The following is a 23,634-nucleotide window of genomic DNA, read 5'->3' as shown; positions in this document are numbered from 1 at the left end:
TGACAAACAAATGAAATGCAACAGCAAAAATTCACTGCAGACATTCTCTGCACACACATCCAGCTGTGACTCACTGAAGCATGGATACACACAGAAAATATGTAGGTACAGAGTTATACCTTATTTCTGAGTGCACGCACACACAGACACACACACACAAACAGACACACACAGTGGCTAGTAGAGGAGCCTGCAGGGCCACTATGGCAGAATGTCACTGATCTGCTCTGATGAAGTGGCATGCCATTTGTTCAGCCAGGAAGTTCCCAAGGAGCAGCAGCAGTGACGGAGCTGAGGGTCAACGAGGGCATCGCCTACAGGTAGATGGCTGCGGCTCACACCTTAATTAATCTACTGTCCGTGATGCCAGGCATCCCATTCATCCCCTCCGCATGCACAAAAGCGCACGTCAAGCATATGTCAACCCACTCTGGCACTCTCCGCCCATCCCATAATGCAGTTTGTGTTGGTGTGGCAGCTCAGGATGCGTCCCTGACGAGGATAGGAAGTGACACACACCAAACTCGGTGTGTCCCCCAGCCAGCTCCGGTGGCTCAGGGCCTGTCAATTCCAGCTCTGTCAGTGGCACTGGCTCAATGGCAGTGCCTGTGACACATGTCACAAAGTTTTAAATGTCTGCTCTTTTCAGCAGGATGGCTGGGCGCGCGCCGCAGCCAGGGGAAGGATGACATTTTGTGTCGTGCGGGGGGGAACTTGTTGTGGCTCCCCTCTTCCTACCTCCTCCGGCTGTCAGGCCTAGTTTCCTCTGAGCATATCAAAACACAGACAAATAAACCTTGTCATTTTGAAACGCCGGCACTAGTGACCAGGCTCCTGAACGGCATGTCAGCTGGAATATGGTCACACAGTCCTGTAGGAAGTGGTGTATCAGCTCATGAAAGCAAGCATGCATACTCTCACATGCACACAATCTTTAAGCTCATAGAAATAAGAAATAAAAACAGTGAACAAACATTGCATGAGGCAATCTTTGACCTTTCCTTCATCTGTCTGTGAATGATTGACACGCTGGGCTGAAGCCCAACATGAATTCTCTCAAATCCCCCAAAACAGCAGGCCTCTCTGTTTTCAGTCTCATCATTATGGTTTATTCAGCTACTTCACCTCTAAATGAGGCAATCCAATCAAACTCATGACTTGACCTGAGATGTGTCAGTCAGGGACATCCTCTTAACCACATGCAGATGTAAGGGCTAGTAAAGTTTTGATCAGATCTTTTATAGGCTTCATACAGGACAAAATATTAATATGATTGACATTTGATCAACATGAAAACAGTGTTGCTGTGGCAGAAGGAACTGACCCGGGTAAGTAAAGCTCTGCATCAGTTTGACACGAAACACATGTAAGTTTAACCCTTTTAATCACTTGAAGACATCTAGCAAATACAATTTTATATCAGATCAGCTTTATCACATCATTCATGAAATGTCAGATTGTAAGGCTGCCTGGAGAACTTTAAGATGCTAAAAGATGGCAAAACTTTACCTCAGGTTGTTGTGCTTAGCGCATTAAAGTACACTAGAAAGGCATAGTGATCATAAAAGTAAAAGTATTACAAAATGTAAACATTAAAAGAGTGCATTTGAATAGTACTACTAAAGAGACTTTTTTTTGAAGATTATGTCTTAGATTTTGTTTATAATCATACAATGAAGGCAATATTTTAGTAGGAAGTAGCCAACTGATTGAAGACACAGGGGAAAAGTAAACAACATTAGAAAAAGGCACCATATTACTTAACAATACACCTGGAATGCTTACTTGGTTACAACTCTGTTCTTCATTAAAGCTGTTGTTGGAATGTTTTTGACTTTAAAAGCATAATTTCTAACAGAAAATGACACACATGCCAACTCATACTTGCAACAGAAATTGACTGAATCATTGCTCAGATATCAGACATGTCTGACTTTAAAGAGGACGGTAGAGACACAAACATAACATTCATTCAAGAACATTTAAAAATGCATTTGCCACAAGCTAAACAAGATAGACTGATCATGCCTCAAAAAATGTTAATCCAAACCTGTTTAACAAACCAAACCTGTATTACACCTTGTCCTGTCAAACTCCTTGCAACATCTTAATGCTTTAAACAGCAGTTATGTGACTTGGTGTTTTTGTGAGAAAGAGAGAGAACGAGAGAGATGAGTCCATGTCAGGCCCCAGGTGTGTGACCGTCACCCCTTTCACCCTTGATTAGTGGCAGTAGTAGACGGGTGATCCATCATGGCTGTCAAAGAAAAGGATGCAATTGGCTGGGTGTGTTTGTTGCAGACTGCGGGTAAGGGAATGACAGAGAGAGAGAGAGAGTGAGACTGTCCTTCCTCTTGCGTGTGTGTTATGTGTGAGTCTGGTGTTGTGCGGTTGCTGATGCTTAGAGGCAATCATGTCAGTGGGAGTGTCATCTCTGACTCTGAGCTGGAAGCAGAGATTCAGAGGTGGACCCAACTCAGCAGAGGAGGCCACAACTATGGGGCTGGAATACAAACTTTCATATTCCTCTTACATAAGAAACTCTCCTGATGAAGTTCAAATCTGTTGGGAGATCAGGTGACTCTGGTATCACCACTGGTTTTAGTCAATAGAGACTGATTTGATTCTCTTTCTTTCTGTTTACATCCCTTCTCACTCATGTCCCTCTTTTTGTCGTACTGTCTGTCCATCAGAGTTGGTCGTTTCGGATGAATCTGTTGCCCTCTGAGTGCTTGCCATAGTAGACGTAGCGGCACTTGCTGAATACTCCTAAAAACAGAGCAAGAGAGATTCACGTGACATGTTGGTCTTGTTTGTAGGAGTCGAAATAATTAACAAGAAATTTATTTGCAAAAAGAAGAACGAGAAATCAATCCGAATGTATTCCCACCAGGTTCACACCTGCACATATGCAGCGACCATTTCTGACAGGATTTGTACTGTATCTCTTGGAAAGTGTCGGTGACAGACGGCAGAGCTTCTGTCTTGACATTCACTAATAAGTAATTTCTTGATCATGGAAATTTGAGCCATATATATGAGAGGTGAGATCTTTACAAATGATGTACAAAGTGATCTAACCACTGCATGATGGCAATGAACATTTCAAAGCCTTCAAAACAGTGCTTAACATTTTCTGAGGAAGAAACTGCATTAAATGTGCTTGTTAGACCTTAAGGACACAAATGTACATTTTAGTGAGAAACGATGAATGAACACAAAACTGTTTACTGTACAAAAACTCCACGGGTTGACAGGACCTAACAGGGTCTGGGTCTGCTCCTTGTAGGGGATGAGAGGGGTTGCTAGACAGGATGAGCAGCTTGTTTCAGAGAAAGGCCAGTGTGGCCTCAGGGCAGAGTCCTGACAGTAACAAGCTCACAGCCACCCACAGACACTCACACAGACAGACACACAGCGACCCATCACAGTAAACAATTATTCAATCAGCAGTGGGCATGTCAACATACCTGAAACTAAGTAGTGGATACCAATACGAGTGAAATTCCACGATTCTAGATATCCAATTCAATACAATGGTTAAAAACAAACAAATAATAAATTCCATGTACCTAAACATGGACTTCTTTATTAAAAACATCAAATTCAATTTCAGTTTTATTATTTATTACTGATAATCAGCTGTGAATCAAACAAAGTACTAATCTATGTGGGTTCAAGAGATTTTGTGGGCTAAAAAAACATATCAATATAAAGCCTACAGTATATCAAGATATTTTTCCTGCATTGTTGTTGTTCAGCTCTTTGGTCTTTTTGGTAGGCTATATGTCCCACCTCTCCTTCACTGTGATTTCACAACTGGGAAAGAAGTGACAAGTGCAGCGTTTTATCCAAAGATGAATATTTTTCAACCCTCAGTGACCAGAAAAAAAACACAAAACCTGCACCGTTTAGTGCAAAATAGATGCTTAGTGCCTCGTTATGCTGCTGGCATTTGTAGCTAGTGTAAATACACGGTGCTACCATTACAAAGAATTGACAAAATACGCTATCCTGAGACAAGTCGACGCAGAGCTGTTGCTTAAGTTGCACACATGTTGTTCTTCTTCCATGGCGGCAGGCTTTCTTCTTCTTTCTTTGGCATGTTGACTATAACACTTGTGTATACACTAACCCTTTGGGTCTGGAAGAACTCCATACATCCCCTATATCTATGATACTGAGAGAAAACAAGTGCTGCTGCATTTTCAGAATTTTGAAATAGACTTGGTAAAGAAGTGTAGATTCTTGTGAAATCTCAGCAACCGTGGTGTTTGTGTACGTTCATGTAATACAAACACATTCGATAATACAGACTGATTATGGAGCTGAGAACTTGCTACTGTATACCACTGCCGCAGTTACAAAGAAGTTGCATGAATGATATGTATCTACTCTATAGTATCGACAGTGTAAATTAAGCAAAGGTGAGCTCTTGGAGTCAATCAACAGAAATGATTTAACCAGAATCCTGAACAAGAAGCAGCATGTCCTCTACGCAGCTCAGGGGATGAATCCGAGACGGTCCGCAGTGCTTTCTTGTTGTAATGAGAGGTGTTGTGGTCCAGGGAGAGGGCTGCCCACAGCTCTGTGGCTGGTCTGCTCTGACTCTGATGTCACAGCACTCCCAATGCCACTTGATGAATGCGGCTGGGCTGCGGCAAGGTGTCACCTCTCACCAAATGAGGCAAGGACAAGTGGCATTAGTGCTGTCAATGAGCCTCTGACAGCAGAACAGATACAGCTTTCGCCAGGCTTTTTAAACAGACATCAAGGGTATTATAGCGGGGGGGGGGGGGGGGGGGCCAGAGACAGGGCAGAAAAGGAGAGACTTATGGGAGAGGCGGTGTCGCAGAGGGATGAGGGGTGCTCCCAGCGCTAAGTCCAATCACATAATCCAAAGAGACATTGTCAAGGGCGGGGAGAGAAAGGCAACTAAGTGACAGAAAGCAGAGACGGGGACAGAGATACTGGTGCCATATTAGTGCCAAGCATATTCTGATGCCACCCTCAATTCTAACCAAACCTGACACATAGCTCTCGTTCCCCCACTCTCTCTGACTCTTCAAAGTAGGCTCTACCAAGTCACACACACATGCGCACATATACAGTATGTACACACACACACACACACACACACACCAGTCCCTCGCAGCAGTGGTGGGTGTTCTGTCAGGCGGAGGAGCAGTACAGCAGCAGCAGCAGCCCACAGGCCCGAGGACAAGCTCAGTCAATCTAAATCTGGACTTTGTAGTGGAGCAGTGCTCATTTCCCCTCATAGCCCAGCTACTTGAGGTGATCCAAACACTGAAGTGTGAGGAGCTGTCACCTCCGATAAAATCCGGGACCAGCTCCATGCCTGCTTGCTCCCCCGGTGTGTGAGGGGTTTATATACGTGTGTGTGTGTGTGTGTGTGTGTGTGTGTGTGTGTGTGTGTGTGTGTGTGTGCGTGCGTGCGTGCGTGCGTGCGTGCGTGCGTGCGTGCGTGCGTGTGTGTGCTTCTCTGACAGTGAGGTAGTTGGGGCGGAGGGGAGGGGTTGAATTCCAGCTGCCGTGGTTTGCCTGGGGATATAGGTGCCACGGCTGGAGACTGGGCTTGACACCACAGGACTCGGGTGTCTCAGAGCGCTCTGATCACATGGGCGCTGGGGCCTTTCACATATTCACAGCTTTCCCGGTGAGAAACTCACTCTCTCCAGGAGTGTGGGGCCCTTAAAGAGATTACCCCACTGAGGTACCGGAACCAAGACTCCTATAAGACATTACCTAGAGGGGATATGTTTGTAGGTTGCAACCAAAGCCTTTCAGAGATAACCTTCACAGATGAGGGAACTAAAGCTAAAGGCCCCTCAAGCCTTCACACTCTGCTGAGCTCGTCACTAGCCCGTAGGGACCGAGAAGGATTGGAGGGAAACACGTTCGGAGATTCTCCGGCACCAATCAGAAAGCTCTGGCGATGTGTGACCAGTAACTCTCCAACAGCGTTTTAAACAAAAAAGCTAAATCTGTGATCAAAGGAGAAGTTAAGGGAAGGGGCAGAACAAAGGCAGGGATGAAGCCTGTTTCCCACTGGGTGAAAAAGTGCCACAATGTGCCTCTTAATTTTCTGTGCAACCTGGCAGAAGCTCCGGATGCATTTCAGCACTACATTAGGCAGTGTATTTTGTGCATAAACACATTCCAGTCCGCTGCATTCCCTTCACAGCTAGAGCTCGCTCTTATTACGAGAGAAACCAGGAGAAAGATGGGGCGGTTGGAGACACAGAAGGGAATAAGTAAGCCAAACTCACTCTTACATAACGCCTTCTGAGGCCGCACTCACGCCTGTGGGGTTCCGCCTGATGAACAGATACTTAATAACAAGTGGTACAGTGCCAAACCCAGTAGTCTACAATATCCTCTGTGTATCCTAAGCCATGGATGAGCACTCTTGAATCAACACCCACACTCTCGGCCATATACACATTATCGCAAACCCATGCACACTTTCATCTCCTGCACACAAACACAGCACACAGAGAGAACAGTGGGAGCAGCCATTAAAGTGACAGATTAACAAAGTGATGTGGAGGCTACTGTTTCCATCATGCCCCAGCGGAGGAACAATCAGGCCTTTGTTCTGCATATGTCACGCAGCACCTTGTTGTTTTTAAGGGGAGTAGCTAACCCTCTTGTCTTTATTAAAAGGCCGTACGTGTATCTTGTATTTCCTCTTGGTGAATGTTGCAGAGTGGGTTCATCGTCAGACAGTCTGGTCTTTTCAGAGCTGATTACCCAAAGCATGTGTCCTCTCTACGGGGGCTTGATGGGCCATTCTGCCACAGTGTGAGTAAGCCAGCTGTATAAAGTCTCCTATGTACAGAGCTCAAATATCAAATCAACACATATGGTAACAAAAGTTGTTTTTTCTTGTGAATATATCATTTTTCTACATAAAGTACAAGTCAGATAAACCAATCAGACAACTGAGGACTTGAGTTCTGACAGCAGGTGCAATCTGTGATCCTTCATTGCCTTGTTGTGAAAAAATCAGCATGATATATAACAGAGTTTTACAAGTTCTTGATCAATACGTGTCAGTCAGTAAGTAGGTCCTGAGGTGTCTAGTGGCAGCAGTCCAGCTCATGCTCTTGGTTGGACAAACTCCTACCAACATACATTTCAATTTGTGCAGAAACTCCCCTAACTGAGCTGTCTCCTGGGTATCTAAGTACATTTATATCTCCTAAAAATGTCTTTCCACTGCATACCCTGTGGCTACATTTTCAATTAAACTTAATATCAAAATAATTTACAATTTAGTAGAAAGACAGTCTAATTTCATCTTGCTGAATAGATAGCAGAAGTCCAGTCACTTGTATTTTTTTTAATGGGGGTTTCTTGTGTATGATTTTTTTAAAAAGCTGAAAAATCCTAGTGTGTTTCGGTTCATATTTAGAAAACACTGATTACCACAAGCTCATTTATGCTCAGTGTTCGATATGTAAACTGACCTGGACAGAGACTTCGGTCTCTTCTCTTTGTTCATTTATTTTGTATTGGTGCACGTTTCCTCAAATCCAGGTACATTATTGCTGTTGTCTGAAACTTTTGACTCTGCTCACTAGTTCCATCGAAAGACCGTTTCCATGGCATCATAAAGGATGTATTGAAGTATGTGGTCACTGAAGTTAACATTTGAAATAAGTATCTGAAGTATCTATTTCCATATGTAAAGGGAGTCTGTAGTAAATGAGCCTCAATAGTAGATTGCAGGGATAGAAGGGTGAGTTTGGAAAGCTAAATATCCTATCTTATCACAGTTTAGGATGACATTTAGGATTTTTTTTGTGGCAACATGCAGCAAAGGGCTGAGGCTGGAATTGAACCTGCCGCCGCTGTGGCGAGGATACAACCCCTCCACATGGGGCGCCACTCTATCCACTGAGCCTCCAGGCTCCCTCAAGTGAGAGTTGTTTATGTTACAGCTTGTCCCAATCAAGTGCCCTTCCAGTACGTCCTTGTAAAAGAAACAGACGTGATAGAAGGAATTCTGACTGAAGAATCAAATTTAGGATTTCTCGAGATAAGATAGGAGGTCTGAGATAGTATTGTATATAGGATACAGCCAAATAAGCTTCTGTAATAAGAAGATAGGATTTTTCCTGTCTTTGACACTGAAGATAGGGCAAGTAGTTAGGATATGTTTTCTGTAATGAGACCCCCTCTAGCCAACCTGAAACTGACAGGTCCCTAGAAAGGCGAAGCTTTATGCTTCCCTTTGCATAATGCGTTGCAAGTAGATCTGCAATGCCTTAGAGATTGTGGCCAAGACACTGCATTAGTCTAGCAAGTTAAAGGTCAGTTAGGGATGAAATTAGGGGAAAAAAATGTCTGGATCTAGGGTCCAGTTTGAGTATAAAGAGCCTCTTTCCCACTGCACAAAAAAGCTGCTAACACCAGCTAACATCTGGCTTTTTAATGTAATGGGAAAGGTGACCACTGGCATTCACATGCGTTAAATGACTCGGCAGGAGGCATGGTTATTTATCGCCTGTGGTTCTGATCGGCACTGACGGAAACACCCAAAAGAGCTAATCTCCCCAGCTATAACCAACGGGCAATATGCTTTTTAAAAATATATCTTTTCATATTTTAATAATGCAAGGAGGCAAGTTGAGGGGATAAATGTAGTTTTCTAACCTAGTTTTTGCGTTACATTTAAAGACATGCTAGACTATCAAATGACAAGAGAAAAAGTCAAGGCCTGAAATATGCCAAGTGCAGAAACCAAGTAGTGATAATGATGACAACGACTTCAGGGTAGTCAAGACTTTAAAATGGCCCAGTGGCCTGATAGTGTGTAGAAGTACTAGTCAGGTAATAATATTGAGATACTATAAGCTTCAGGATGATAATTTCTTCTTCTTTTTTTTTTTTTAAGGTAATTTTTTTAAATTCATCCCTAGCATTAGAACTAGTACTTCTGTTCAGGATTCTTCACCATATTAACTCACATAGCATTCTTCAAATCTCTGCATTTAATCAGCACACACGTAAATTGTGCATGTGTACACACACCCACACACACACACACACACACATGTATAAGAGAGAAAGCCAGAGTCAAAGAGAGGAGGGAGATGGAGTGGGTTTAATGATTGTTCCCTGCATAAAATCAGCTTGACTCTTTTCAAGGGCCATCAATATGTCACAGAAAGACACATCCGACGGATGTAGCTTTTAACATCAAGGTTATCTATTCTCGGCATGAATCCACTCCCTCCACTCCTAGTTTCTCGTACTGTCTCCTTTTCATATCTATCCTCCCCTCTCCTTTCAACTGCTTCCAATCCATCTTCCTTCTTCTCTACGCTCTTTACTCTCTTATTTGCTCTCTTTGATTACTCTCTTTTGCTCTCTGACTCTGGTATGTTTTTTTTTTTTTTTTTTTTTTTTGCCTCCTCTGCTTTTCGGTCCCATCCTCTAGTTTGGCCACTTAGCCAGCAATTCCATCAGTGCTGCCATCCATCAGGAAAAAAATGCAATGAGAAAAAAAGCCAATTAACAAGGCAATTACACTTTCTGTATTATCTCCAAGGGCTGAAATAACACTGCCGGGCAGGTGGGGGATGGGGTCAGATGGAGCTTGGGGCAAGCATCCATAAGAGTTGGTGCGAGAGTGACTTATGAGCTTGGGGCGTAGGCTGCTGTGAGCCAGGGCTATTATTGTGGACACGATCCATCTCCGGCTGTCCTTTTATCAGTTCAACCCAACGTCATGAGATGGAGTCGCCACCTCCTCTCTATAGGGAGGCCTGCAGATAGATAACCCCCCTGCGTCCCATAAACCAACAGCCAGTGGACTGTGATTCAGCCTACTGAGAGGTGGGCTGGCACACACAGCCCATTGCCATGGAGAAAAATTATATTGTTTCATTTAGTATTGGTATGCTGGATGTGTGTGTCAGCATATGTCAGCTTGCTCATTTGTATTTTCTCTTGAAAGTACTTGTTAAAGTGGAAATAGACACTTTTTTTTGCTTCAACTTATCATTATGCAGTAAATATTGATTGTACAATGTAATGGCTATAGAATACTGGCATCTCCGGCATTTGGACTGGTTCCCTTTAAGCAATTGCTATGCAAGTCTTGCTGCCACTGGGTATGATTTCCTGGGAAAATGAGGGCTCACTTAGAGGTTGAGGAAGTGTGTCAACCACTGTGAACCAATAACATAAAGATCATTAGGGCTGGGCATCATTTAAAAAATTACAATATCAGTGGCAATACCAATATCCTTAAAGTAATACTGATACCAATAAAGTACTTGATTTGATACCCCCTTTTCTTCTTCATGTAATACTCATCATCTGAATAGAAACCACCATCACTCCTCCCCATCAAAATGATTTTTACACAAATGATTGTGAAAGTTTCCAAATTAATAAAATATTTATTAATAACTGCACAAACAACTATGTCAAAGTCACCACACTTGACTTCACCACACTACAGGTGGTATGGTTTGTAGCAGCCGGTAGTGGGCCAAATGGAAGACTGCTATCAGTGATTGTTTGTTAGAAAAAATAATAACAAAAATAATGAAATTTTCTAGAACTGGGCAGAGAAAAGGATCAAATGCACTTATTGCTTCATTGTAGAAGTTTCGATGCTACTTGGTACTGGGTTTTTTTGGTGGATACTTTAAAGGTATCTAGCACCAATTTCCAGTGCTTAAGAGGATAGTTCTTTTGGTTTTCTGTACAGCTATCAGGAGCCTGCCACGGTTTAAAAAAATAAGCAGTGTAAGTTGTTTGCAGTTACAATCACCTGTAGTGAAAACGGCGTACGGTGGAACAACGGAAGTATCCGCTTGGTTGTTGCTAGGCTCTGGATGAAACATAAAAAACAAACTAGTTGTCTTTGTCACAGGGGCACTGTGATAATACCATTTATAGAGTATCTGTTTCCACTTTATATATTTCCAAAATCCCTCATTAAGTATGTGCACATGAATTTGCTCTATGTTCGATTGCAAAGTAAATAATGTAGGCCAATCAAACACCCAATGAAATCAGTGATGTGGCTTAAGCTGAGCTCATCCATCCATCCATCCATCCATCCATCCATCCATATTACAGTTTTTTACATCATCATGTTATACATGTGATAATCTGTTTTAATTGCTTAATGCTGTTGTACTTTGGTGGTGTTATGTCAGTGTAGAGTTGTACTTTAAAAAAGTGAATTAACTATTGAAAAAATGATGAACAACATTTTTATTTACTGCCAAAAACTTTAAATGCAAACTACCGGTACATTAATGAAAGCTGTATATCTAAACAAACATGGCTACAGTATGTATACTCTGTGTGTGTGTGTGTGTGTGTGTGTGTGTGTGTGTGTGTGCCAAAGAAACAGAGAAGAACCAAAAAAAAGCAGAGCAAGAAAGTAAAGTCACTTAAGTAAAATGTATTGATGGCACCAACATGAGGACCATCTTATTATCATTTTTATGATACACATTTCTCACAATAGACATGAAGGCTTAATATGATATGCTCAAACTCCATCTTTACTCCACTAACAGGCTCCTCTGTCAATTAGCTCTAACAGCTGAGGTGTCACCCATCTCTCTTGAGTCTCAAACAAAGCTCCTGCGCGTAACTTTGAAAATTATACTGACATTTGTCCTCTCCCAATAAAAAATATTTTGTCCATTAAACATAAATAGCTGTCATTATGATGCATGCCCTGGGCTCGGGCCTTCCCTGTTCCCCTCCTGGCTGTTTACTGCGGCCAAACAACTGCAGCGCCTGCATGTTCTCAACTTCAGCGTATTGATTAAACTTTTAAATAGCTGCCATATAACCCTGGGACATCAGGAAGATTAATTTGCGTCAATGTTCATCTGTAATTCATTAGCCATTTATACTCTCCACATCCACACAGGCTATCAGGGAAATGCGCCCCATTTTTCACCCAGGCAGAGGCTGGGGAAAAGGCAGGGAGAAAGAGGGATGTAAGGAGGGTAGGAGAGACAGGAAGGAGGGCATTATACTGCCTACAACAGAAGAAGTCAGAACGAGCCAGGAGTGCATAGCAAGGAACGCAGGACAGTAAAACATCCAGCATGAATTTAAAAAAAAAAATGCAGTACACGGTGCCATTTCAAAGAAATAAGGAGAGGTATGCACTACACCTATCAATTCCTGAATTGTTTACACTGTGCGGTAATAATATTGGCTTAACAAGCTTCTATTGACCTGTCCGTTAAACTCAAGAAGCATAATTGTTGCTTTCTTTGTTGACATTTGTTGAGGCTTTGACGTCAGACTTTCCAAATACTTGCCTGCCCTGTTGTATACTTCCTGTCAGTCAGTGAGCGGTTAGCCCGTCACCCTTTCCAACGTCATGTCCCTCCACCACAGTATATATACTAACACACAATGTATACAAACACATTCTTGAGCTGTAATTCATTGTGATGTACTGTGTTTTTGCTTCCCTTGTCGCAGCGCAAACTTTCATTTCATTTCACTTCAGAGACTGAACAGAGACAGAGGGGAGATTTAGGAACTGTGAGCATGACTCAGGTAAAAACAACACACACTCACACTCAGAGGGCCAAGAAAGGATAAAAAAAAAAGAGAGAGTGTGTGCGTGTGGGAGATGGAGAGTTGAAAGATTTGCTGTTGCCACAGGCTGATAGGCTGTCAGGGGGAGGTTGCTTGGTCGTGGCTCAACCGGCTCTGATCAATACCAGGTTGATTTTGCCACATGATTCTCTTTAAAGTGCAACAATAACACGTTCTGTATGATTTTATAAGCTGCAGCAACTGAGAGGTAGAAGAGAAGTCACGTGATTAGGGGTCAATATTGAGAAATTAAACTAGAAAAAAATCAAAGTATAGCACAAAACATTAATCAATAACAGACATGCAAAGATATGTGCATTGGTTATGTTTGGAACTTATCTGCAACATTGGTCCACGTCTGAAACGTGACACTCCATCACTGTCACTTCACTAAATGGCCATAATCAAACACTTTAAATTGAGGATGGCATTATTCATTGATGGGTGAATTACAGTTATAACCAGATAAATGCCTATCAGTCTTTGTACTTCCAACTTATGAGGATGAGAAGGAAATTGAATTCTGGGGCACATAAATTTTGACTGAAGAAAGAGATTACCGTTGTGGGGGGTCTAATGAAAAAAAAAAATGGCGAAATTAATTTCAGTGACATTTATTCCACACGCAGCGAGGAGAGAGAACACTGGTTACAGTAGCTCTGGAGTCGGGAGATAAGAGGAGGGTGGTTTAAGGCGGGGGACTGAGACAGTTTAAAAAGTCGTGAGTCCCCTTGAAGCTCCGTCTGAAAGGCATCCACTCTCATCTAGCCAACTCACTGACAACACCTTGCAAACAAAAAAACAGCTCTTCAGTAAGCACAATAATGACAAGTTGGTTATTTACTGCAGGAGTTATTGAAAGGGTTTGTCTACCCTTAAGGGCACATGACACCGCTAATGACGCCAGTAATCATAAGCACTCATTTTCTCTGTCAACACGTGGATCACAAATCACCACTCACCACACGGCCTGACATTGATCGATTGTGTTCTTCATTACACCCAGGATTTCTAATTAAAAGAAAAAGCACAGATAAGTGGTTCAAACCTCTGACCGAAATAGAAAGAAAAAGTGAAAATCGCAATTAGAGGGTTTGGCTGTGTTCGGTAATGGTGCCGTTAATAAGAGCGGCTGGTGAGTCACTCAATGAAGGTTTAATCACTGGGACAGGATTCAATAACAAAAGAGCATAATATTAATCACCAGAGAGTGATAACTTCACTGTTCATCTCTTTGACATTGGAGGAAGGGATGAATTAATGATGCTCTCCATCCGAACACATTAAATAATAATTATCAGGCAAAACAGCATGAAAGGGACTGCATAATGAACCCCATTGTCAGGTCAATTACAACCACATAAAACTGTTGAAAGGGAAGTAGCTTGTTACTAGATAGCCATACTAGAAAGGACAGCAGTGGCTTTATCAGTGGAAGGTGTAGGGCGACCTATTCCCTCTGATATCCACGCTTAAAACGTGTCGAAGGGCTGAAATACAGTTAGAGGACACCGAAACTCTGCCGAGCTGACTGTTAAAAAAGCTAGAAGTGTTCACTGAGGCATTCAGCGAGGAACACATCGAAAATTGGTAAGCAAAAGATAAATGACATGACAATGACAGTGTTTTGCCGGCTCTAAAGCAATGTCAGTCGCTAAGTGCCATGTTAACTAAACTCAACTACGCAGACAATGATGGACTTTACGCATCGGTGGACAAAATGGCACCTCGCTACCTGTCAGTGGCAATTTCCATCAAATCAAAGATGGCCAGCAAATTTAGCCACAAGAGGAACCGCTGCTTGAGTTTTACACATGCATAAAAAACGTGCACGAGTAATAAAGGCGAGCATTATTTTCTTCCTTCATCACACCACGAAATGGTTGTCTTGCCTTTCACTCGGGCGCATCAGGTTGTCCTCTAGCCTCTCTTCTTGAGCAAGACATCAATTACCGCATGACTGCTACCACTCTGAGACACTCTCTTAAACAAACAGCCTGGCAACCTCCAGCATGACACATATCAATACTAATCTGACGTCTTGTTCCACAGTTGTTCCCCTCAGACCCTGGCTGGCTGCACCTGCCTGACCGGAGTGCCCAGGGTTGGCTGTACTCCTTCACACTTCCTTCCCCTGCAGACATCAAACACTTATTACTCCCCATCCTGGCCCTGCTAACTGACTAGCCTGTCTGGGCCACACGGGGACCCCATTATTAGAGTCATTTCAGTGCCCATCCTGACGCCTGTTAGGCAGTTCTCTACCTGGGGCTCCTGCTCCCTGCCTGCCCGACTGAGTGCCTGGCCAGCCAAACAGTGATTGGACATGACATGGTGACAGAAAACAGGGGAGAAGGGCAATAGAAATAAAAGAACAGAGATGGCAGAGTGAGGCGGACAGAGACGGGGAGAGAGGAAGGTGGGTATGTTAGCCAGGGCCCTTGTGGCGTAGGGTGTGCCCATCAACACGGATGAGCGTTAGCCAAGAGCTGCATGTCACAATGATGGAGGGGCTGGATCACTCACATCAGAGCTTCATCTGACTGGAAGATATCAATCTCCGGGCCTAATCCAAAAGGACATGGTAAAATATCCTTTAACATTACTCTTCCACCCTGCCTTTGTGTGTCCCCTGCTTCTGTCTCTCTCACAGCTGAAAATGTGCGTAACCTTCATTGTTGGACCACAATCGACCACACTCATTTTCACATCCCATTTCCTCTGTCTCTAGCACTGACAGTCAAATTATGATGGACAAAACAGTACCTTGACGTATGGCATTTTGCACAATTTGCCACTATCTGTGGCAAGTTAAAATACAAGGAAAAAAGTACAGATCACCACATATGTGCAAGATCTGGGATTCTTCCTTCATGGTTTGAGCAGACTATTGAAAAACTGAAGCAGAGTGTGATTTCTGTGTTGTTTGTTGTATTTAGCACTTTGAAGTCATTACAATGTGGTGACATTTATTGGTCATACATTTATATTTACTGTATAAACACTATGTTGGTTCTGTATAAATTTATATTATACTGGCTTTAAGTCGAAAATTAGCCGATTGGCTTACACCGGCACATTTACAGAAATGTTGATTGTGTATAGTCCTTACAAAAAGGGAAAATAAACAAACTTGTTTTTTTTTCCCGCTGTGATCACTATTAAAATGATTTTAAATTGCTTTGATTTACTAACAAAATAAGTGTAGATGGCAGTAAGCCGGCATGCATGTAAACCAACTGACACTAAAATTGTTTTTAATGTAAGGTTGAGGTGACGAAAAATGTGTTCATGGTGACATCATACGCTGCTCAAAATTATGGCTGTGTCAAAGTACATGCCGTCATTTCCTGCCAGAATTTAAACTAATGAACCCACAGTAGCCAATCAGGTGTGAGGCAGAGGTGATGATAGGTTTGTGTTGTGTGGAATATTTCATACCCCTCTGGCCTCCCTGTGCCCTGTTCAGACAGATGGCTCCACTGTAACTCTACTTCTCTTAATTAATATGACATATCCCCTGTTCCTATGCAGAGAGTGAGGGAGGGGACACAGAGATGGAGGTATGAGCGAATGATTAACTGTGGATCTGTCCCTCCTTGTGAGAAATGATCTCGCCTTTTCTGCTCTCCCCAGTCCTCCCTCCCTCCTCTCTTCATTTCCGACTCCCTCACTCTCCCCTCTCCGTGTCTCTCTTTGGCTCATGTCTTTCTGAGCCCTCCCCTCTCTTTCTCTTTTGCCTTATCTCCCTCCCTCTTTCTCTCCTTTCCCCCCCTGACACTCTCGGACTGTCCCCAGCCCCCTGCACATCCCCTGACAGGTAGAATAATAACGCTCATACATCACTGCCCCGAAAAGTCCAATAACCTAAATCTTCACTTGCCACACACCCCGGGACTCAATTACTTTATTGACATGTAATCTTCATAAGGGGAGAAATATTGAGCATGTAAGGTCAGCCGGTTATGAAGACATATTATCATATTATCTGCATGAGGGTTGTAGGGGCTAGGACCTGACAAAGCTAATTATAATGGTACATGTTTCAGAGCTCAGAGCGTATTATCTGCTTGGCTGCTTGGTTGAGCCACAGCTGGGGTATAGAGGGGAAGGGGATGAGATTTCAAACCTAATAGGGGCTGGATGTCATCTCAGGGCATGGGAATTAATGAAGCCAAATATTATCGACTGCACATCACGGCACTAATACCCTTGATTTGTTCGTTGTATTTGTCAGGATTACCTCGCCGTAGTCTAATGGCTAACAGCCAGAGGCGATTCTGGTATGAAAATTCAGGTGGGACCACACAAAAAACTTGACATCACCAACATCAAATACTCAACATCAAAACAACACCAACATTAGGACAATAAAATACAATGCAAAACTTACGCCGTGAACGGCACACAGCTAATACATGACAGTCAATATACGAGTCCGCCACACATTTTGAATAATTGCTTAAGTGCCCTTAAAATGTGGTTGAGCATCGTAGTGGCTCCTGAGCCTGGAGTCTAGCTCCACATCGTATCAAAAATGCACCTAAAAATGCCGGCGTTTAACTAGCTGGCAGGCTCGTCATGTCTGCACTTTCCACAAAGTTTTATACATGTTATAATTCAGCCGATAACATACCTGTTTTCCTCAGTCTGTCGGCTGTGTTGGTTAACGCTGCGTCTGTACACACTGTCAAGCTGCTGTGTAGCATTTGTGGTTCCCAATAAGCCATATAGCATTTCCCACGTGCACAGCTCTCGTCTTTTTAGCTTTTCTGAAAGATGTTTTTAGTGTTTAAATCCAGTTGTTGTCCAGACGGTTACTCCTCCGAAAAGAAGACATGAAAAGCAGAACAGGGTTTGTTTTGCTGTGCTAGCGGTTAGCCAAGTTTTCCTATTGAACCGCTCCTGGTTGAATTATCTTGTCTTATCTTTTCCCTCTTGAGATAAGATGACGTTATCAGGTCGATGCGGTCCCAAACGTTTTAATGTCCAGTTTCTGCTCGAGGGGTAAAGTGCCAAATCGCACAGTAGTTAAATAGTCCACACGATTCATTATAAGGTAAGTCCTTCCTTAGCTAAAGTAGGCTAAGTAAGACCTGCACGGTGCCCGCCCTCACGCCTGTCTAATCGCTAGCCGTCGGACCCCACTTCCTAAACCAAAGTGCGCGCTGAGCACGCGCATGCATATGCGCAGCCGTTTGTCCAGTTCACTACACTGCGCGTGCAGGGCCAGCTCTGTTCCCCACCAACCGGAAACAGGCGAGCAGCATTAGGCAAAAAGACAAATTTACACACTACTACACTACAAAAAAAATCTTGAGAGGAAATTGCATTTAGTATACCAGGAAAAATTACAAACATTTCATAAAGTAGACAGAGCTGGATTTGTTATTAATTTAAGCTCAACCACATTATTGTGTTTGACACTTAAAAGCCTAAAATCTTTCTCCGCACAACAGCGCCCACTGGTGGGGCCGTGCCCCACAGGCCCCGCATGTAAAAACGTCACTACTAACAGCACATCACAATACAAGCTGACCAAGGTGGCAGTCTCCAAAAGTGCACAAAAAAAGCCATCCCTTCAAGTATAAAAAGTGCAAATAAGCTGTTAGAGCTGTAGATCGACCCGTTCCTCAGCCAAAATGTCACAGTGGGTTAGTGATGGCAGGCAGGACAGATGCCCATGGCTGTGTTGTCGCTTCTCTCCCAAGGTTATCTTAATATCATCCTTTCACTTGGCTATTGCAATCTACTGCCTGCTACATAAAGCAAAACAATAATGCAGACATATTCTACAGTAGATGTGCCCTTTCAAAACAATTTATTCAATGTAATCACTCTTTACCATGAGGTTATAATGCAAAGGAGAAAAAATAAATACAACCAAGCTTGTTATTTTAACCAGAAACACATGGATCAGAGGGCACAAAATAAACAGTTGGCTAGCCCTGGGACATTGCATCGTAAGGTCAAACAAAGAATCCCACCGCCAGATATGCTCATTTCACTTTATCCAATATTATGCCCTCTTACCCTGTCTCTGTTATCCAACTGTCCAAATCCTTCGCTCAGAACTGCTCCTGCAGAGGATGCCTAAAATGGTGTGGAGCTGTTGGCCAGCACTGTCAAAGGTTATGTGTTAACACTTGCTAATGGTGTCAAATGAAGAGACATATTTTAGCTTTCTTTTCGGGGGTCTCTCGGCACTCAACATGCCAGGGAATGGAAATTTTCTGTTTGTTTACACTTAAATAATTAGTTTTCAAAGTTTTCAGTTCAGGAAATTTTACTGCCCTGAATCCTCAACACTCAGCCTCAACAAATACCACATACTGTATACAAATGCATGGTGGTGGACAAAGTACACAACCCATATTACTTAGGTCAAAGTATAAACACTTCTGGTCAAATATTACTTTAATACAAGTGAAAGCTGTTAAGTCAAATTATTACTTGAGTTTCAATACTGTAGTAGTTGCTTTGAAAAATATTTAAGTATTCAAAGTATGTGCAATATTTAGTCTTCAAAATGTAGTAGAATCAAAGTAATACGTTTTCAAAAAAGAAAAAAACTCAAGTAAATTACATATACTCAAAAACTGTACTTAAGTACAGTGCTTAAATACATGCACTTCATTAATGTCCACCACTGCAAATGCATAATTAAGGAACTGGATTTTTCTGAGCAGATATGATACGGTTTTAGGGCAAACAATTTTGAAGGTTTAGTTTTGAGTCCATGTTTGTCCTGAGGGAGGGGAATCAAGAAGTTTAAGTCACAACAATCTGGGATAAATTCATGTGTTTGACTTAAATGACTCAGTCAATCCCAATCATCTTGTGCTGCAGCAACATAACATGCCAAAAACTATCTGCAAATCAAATTATGATGCTGAAATAACTTGCCCACTCACATCATCATGACAGAAAAACCTGCTCTGTCTGTTTAAAAGTAACTGGCAAATCAAAGTGACAGATTAAAAGGTTGTTTTGGACTTCCTAGCATTTAAGTGACCTCGCTCTTTTCATTCTGGTTGAGCTGGAATGTTGATGCCAGTACAAAACCATAAAAAGACTCGCTACTTCCTTTAACTGAGGCCCTTTATATTTAAAGAGAGATAAAATGCATGTCACTTCAGCAAAATAGCTCTGACACTCGCATCCAGTTGACCTTCTGGACTTTAAGACAGGGCAGGACAAGCTGACCCACAAATCTGCGACACTGTGTCTACGTTTGGTGCAGCTCGGACATCATTCAGTTGGAAATTGAATGTGAAGTAAATAGAAGCTCAGATCCATAACGCTGGAATCCCAGCGTATAGGATAATGGCCTTTCTCTCTTCTTTACAAGCAGCAAATCCAAACAAGGCTTTCACACAACCCGATGCAATGAATAATCTAAATAGCACTTAATGTGAGCTATGCTGATACTCTGACAATAGTTTGTGTTCAGACATCACAGCTTAGTGTCTCCCAATTGTATATTGATGCCGAGGCAGTTGACAATAAATCACTGGATTCACCAGTGAGTGAGAAAACAGTTTAGACAATGGCCCAATGGAGCTTACCGTAATTGACAGATGAGTTCAGCTCTTTCCGCCACAATAGCTTTGGAGCATTGAGGGTACCTGAGAATGAGTGCGTCAGTGTGTGTGTGTGTGTGTGAGAAGTTTAAGGATCCACAATGCTAAGAGAAAGAGTGGTTGCAGTCATGCCTACTTGTAATGACTTCACTATACTACACCCTACATATTTATGCATTAGTGGATAACCTTATAGTCACTTTGTAACATCTGCACATATGCATTGTTGCCTTCATAAACAAACTTTTGGCTCAATACTATGTACTCTTACATTGACTTGAGAGTACTACATTACCTAAGAGAGTGCAGTAGCACGTGAGGAAAATACAGCTCATATGGCCCATGGAGCAGTGCTCATATTGTTCTTTGAAAAACATTTAAAACCATTTTCTAAACATATATTCATATAAAATGTGTTATTTACGACTGCATTAATCCTAATTATAAATGACTATTTATGACTCAAAAGCCCCAAATCTCCAGAAATCGTTCAATGCAACATCTGTCCTACAGGATTTTGCATAATAACAAATTAATTATGTTTTACACGACAAGTACAGGTTTTTTCATAGTTTCGTAGTTTCGTAGTTTCTGCCATCATTCATATGATAACACCAGCATAATCATCAAGTTAAACTGACAATAGACTGATGGGAAAGGGGGGTGAGAGAATGGGGATGACACACTGCAAACAGCTACAAGTTGGAATCAAACTGGGGTCACCACAATGGACCTCGCCTGCATGGGGTGCACACTTCACCTGGTAAGCCAAAAGATGACCCATAGACACTGACTGCAAAATGTAATGACTATGGAATTATGACACCATTAGCGTTTATTTTGGTTAAGTCTTGCTTTCACTATGCACTTCTGTCTGCTATCAGGTACGAAATTTCTCGAGAAAATGAAGGGTGACTGGTGCCCCAATCAGCCTGGCACTTTTTTTACCTGCTTTCATGTCTTTATTATATCCTAAATAAATGAAAACAATCATGCTTTTGTCTTGTGTTGTTGGTGGTTACTACTCTGTGGAAAAAAATCTGCTTGTCTTTGTGACAGCTCCCCCAACAATGCCACTTCGAAATACACCAGGTGAAAAGTTATCTGTTTCTACTTTAATTGCTGGGTTCTGGGAACTGAGCAAACTTGATATGAAGAATTCAAACAGGGTAAGAAATATAAGCATTCAAACTGTCACACAGACTCTAAAAAACAGGTTAGTCAAACCTATTTTGGATGCAGAAACGAGAGCAACCAGTGACATTACGAACCAAACCCTAAGTTGTAAACATCTATCACAGTTTCTAAACCGACTTCTTGGGTCAATGCTGACCTACCTTACTTGCCTGTACCAACAAAGGTTTACTGTACAATGCAGCACATAATGGAGGCTGACTTTTGTTTTTAACTGAAAAACAGTGCTTTAGATATTCTGCTGTTGTCTGTTTGCCTGTTTGCTGACAATGACTTTGGTGGGTAGAATGTTGCTATAGCCATAAGACATGTTGGCGAAAATTATCAAAGTAAAGCTAGGACCATCTTGACAAAGCTACTTCTGTAATTTTTGAATGTACATGACTCTGAGAATCTGGAGTTTTTGAAATTTGGCACCTGGTGAAGAGCACATTATGACATGTTTTTGGGCTCAAAAGTAATTGTTAAAGATTTAAGACTTTACTTGGGACTTATCCTTCTTGACTTGGGATTGAAGACTTATTTGTGACAAAACAATGTCTTGGTCCCACCTCTGGTAGACAGTAACAGTAACAGTATGTTGTCATCATCCTTGCTTTGGCACATGGATCATTTGGCTATGGCTTTATCCGTTTCTCTAAATTGTGATGTATACTTAGTGTGATGCTGCAGAATGCATAGGGAAACAACATGTGTGCATGTGTGTCTACAAAAACATTATCTGTAAGTTTATGTTTATACTACATGGCTCACTAAGCATGCTGTGTTTGGAGACTGTCCTCTAACAGGACACTACTTGATGTAGTTGTTTAAATTATCACCAGTGACCTCTTTTCTCACTACATATTAGTGAACTGATGGCATGTATAGCTCTGTTAAGATCATGTCTAACAGAAAGGTTCAGTGATGTAGCACAGTTGTTAAGCCATGCAAAATGCATTGTCACCCAGCATGATAAACTGGCCACCAAGTGAATTGGAATCTAATTTGTTGGAGCCATTAACCAGACTAGCATTAAGGCATGTTTTCATCTTGAGCGATTACTGCGTAAGATCAGTTACCTTAGAATTACGATCTACAGTCTACTCAAAATATAATTTATTAACAACACCCTGATTAAGACATACGATCACACATAAACCAACAAGACTTATAAATTCAGCAGGTACTAGATCTAATTTTGTTAACTCACTGTATCATACAATCTAAAATATGAGACACTGAGTATCTCTGTGTAAACATGCTTGATAATACACAATAATTACAAAGCTACAAGGACTTATTGCGGTCTGATCCTGTCCCCTTTAGCATGACAAGTTGTCCAGCATCTGCCAGCATGTTAGTAGCTATTCATCAGAATGAAGGGTAGCGAGCCCTCTCACACAGACAGACTCCGCCTGCTCACCAAGCAATTTGTTTCAAAGGGTACTGACACAGAAGAAAACTGGTGGACCCAACATCCATCCTGCTGTAAAAATATCCAAAACCATCTGGCAGCTAAACCCCATCCTAAATTACAATGATGGACTCCCACCTTTGGAAGCCATAAAGGCTACAAAAACCTGCTCCAACTTCTGAGTGAAAGTGCGGCTGGAAAGCGCAGGCCGCGTCTCAGTCATCCCCAACCACAACTACAAATCATGGTGGGGAATGAATAATAGTGTAGCTGCATTAGCAACACCAGAATTTCAGAGCTGATTCAAGCAGTACGACCTATCCACTTTGGGTGATTTATGTTCTGCTACTTTCCTGAGAATGACCAGTGCAACTGGGAAGTAGACCAAAGTCCAGAGCACCAGCAGTGTGTTTTTTCCAAAAGGGCCGGGCCTGCTTGGCAGAAACTCATGTCCTTGTCCATCAGTCTGACAAGTTTGGAGAAGAAGCCAACATATTGCTTCAAACTTGTGTCTGTTTTTGTCTGAGCACATTTTAACGGGTGAGTCCAGTTGGGTTTGTATCACCATAAATAACAAAGGTTTGTCTGCAGTGGTCACGGACAGTAAAGATTTAGGAGGCTACATATTTTCCTGCTGCTGAGAATATGGCTCAAAGTTTGCAATCATCATATTTCAGCGGTGATGGATGGAGGAGTTCAAAAGTGTGATCGTATGCTTTTTAGGCAACTGTGCTAAAAATGTTTAATGTTCATTATAAAGTATGTGTTGCACAAAAACTTCAGCATCAAATGATTTGTACAGTGACTTGGGATTAATGACAAACAGAAAGAAAATATTTG

At 42.1% G+C, this 23,634-nt stretch overlaps 1 protein-coding gene across 1 annotated transcript in view; it reads right to left on the bottom strand.

Annotated features, from left to right (window-relative positions):
* Positions 1–1,367: 1,367 nt before the first annotated feature.
* Positions 1,368–23,634, bottom strand: part of lrmda (leucine rich melanocyte differentiation associated) — a 256,282-nt gene continuing 234,015 nt past the window's right edge. The window contains exon 7 of the mRNA XM_042501874.1: positions 1,368–2,769. Within this exon, the coding sequence (XP_042357808.1) occupies positions 2,690–2,769 (80 nt within the window). The 3' untranslated portion in view covers positions 1,368–2,689. The remainder of the gene's footprint in view (positions 2,770–23,634) is intronic.

Source organism: Plectropomus leopardus, chromosome 15 (genome assembly GCF_008729295.1).
Source record: "Plectropomus leopardus isolate mb chromosome 15, YSFRI_Pleo_2.0, whole genome shotgun sequence".
Taxonomy (NCBI): Eukaryota; Metazoa; Chordata; class Actinopteri; order Perciformes; family Serranidae; genus Plectropomus; species Plectropomus leopardus.
The sequence above is the reverse complement of the archived record's forward strand: the minus strand, read 5'-3'. Positions and strand labels throughout refer to the sequence as shown.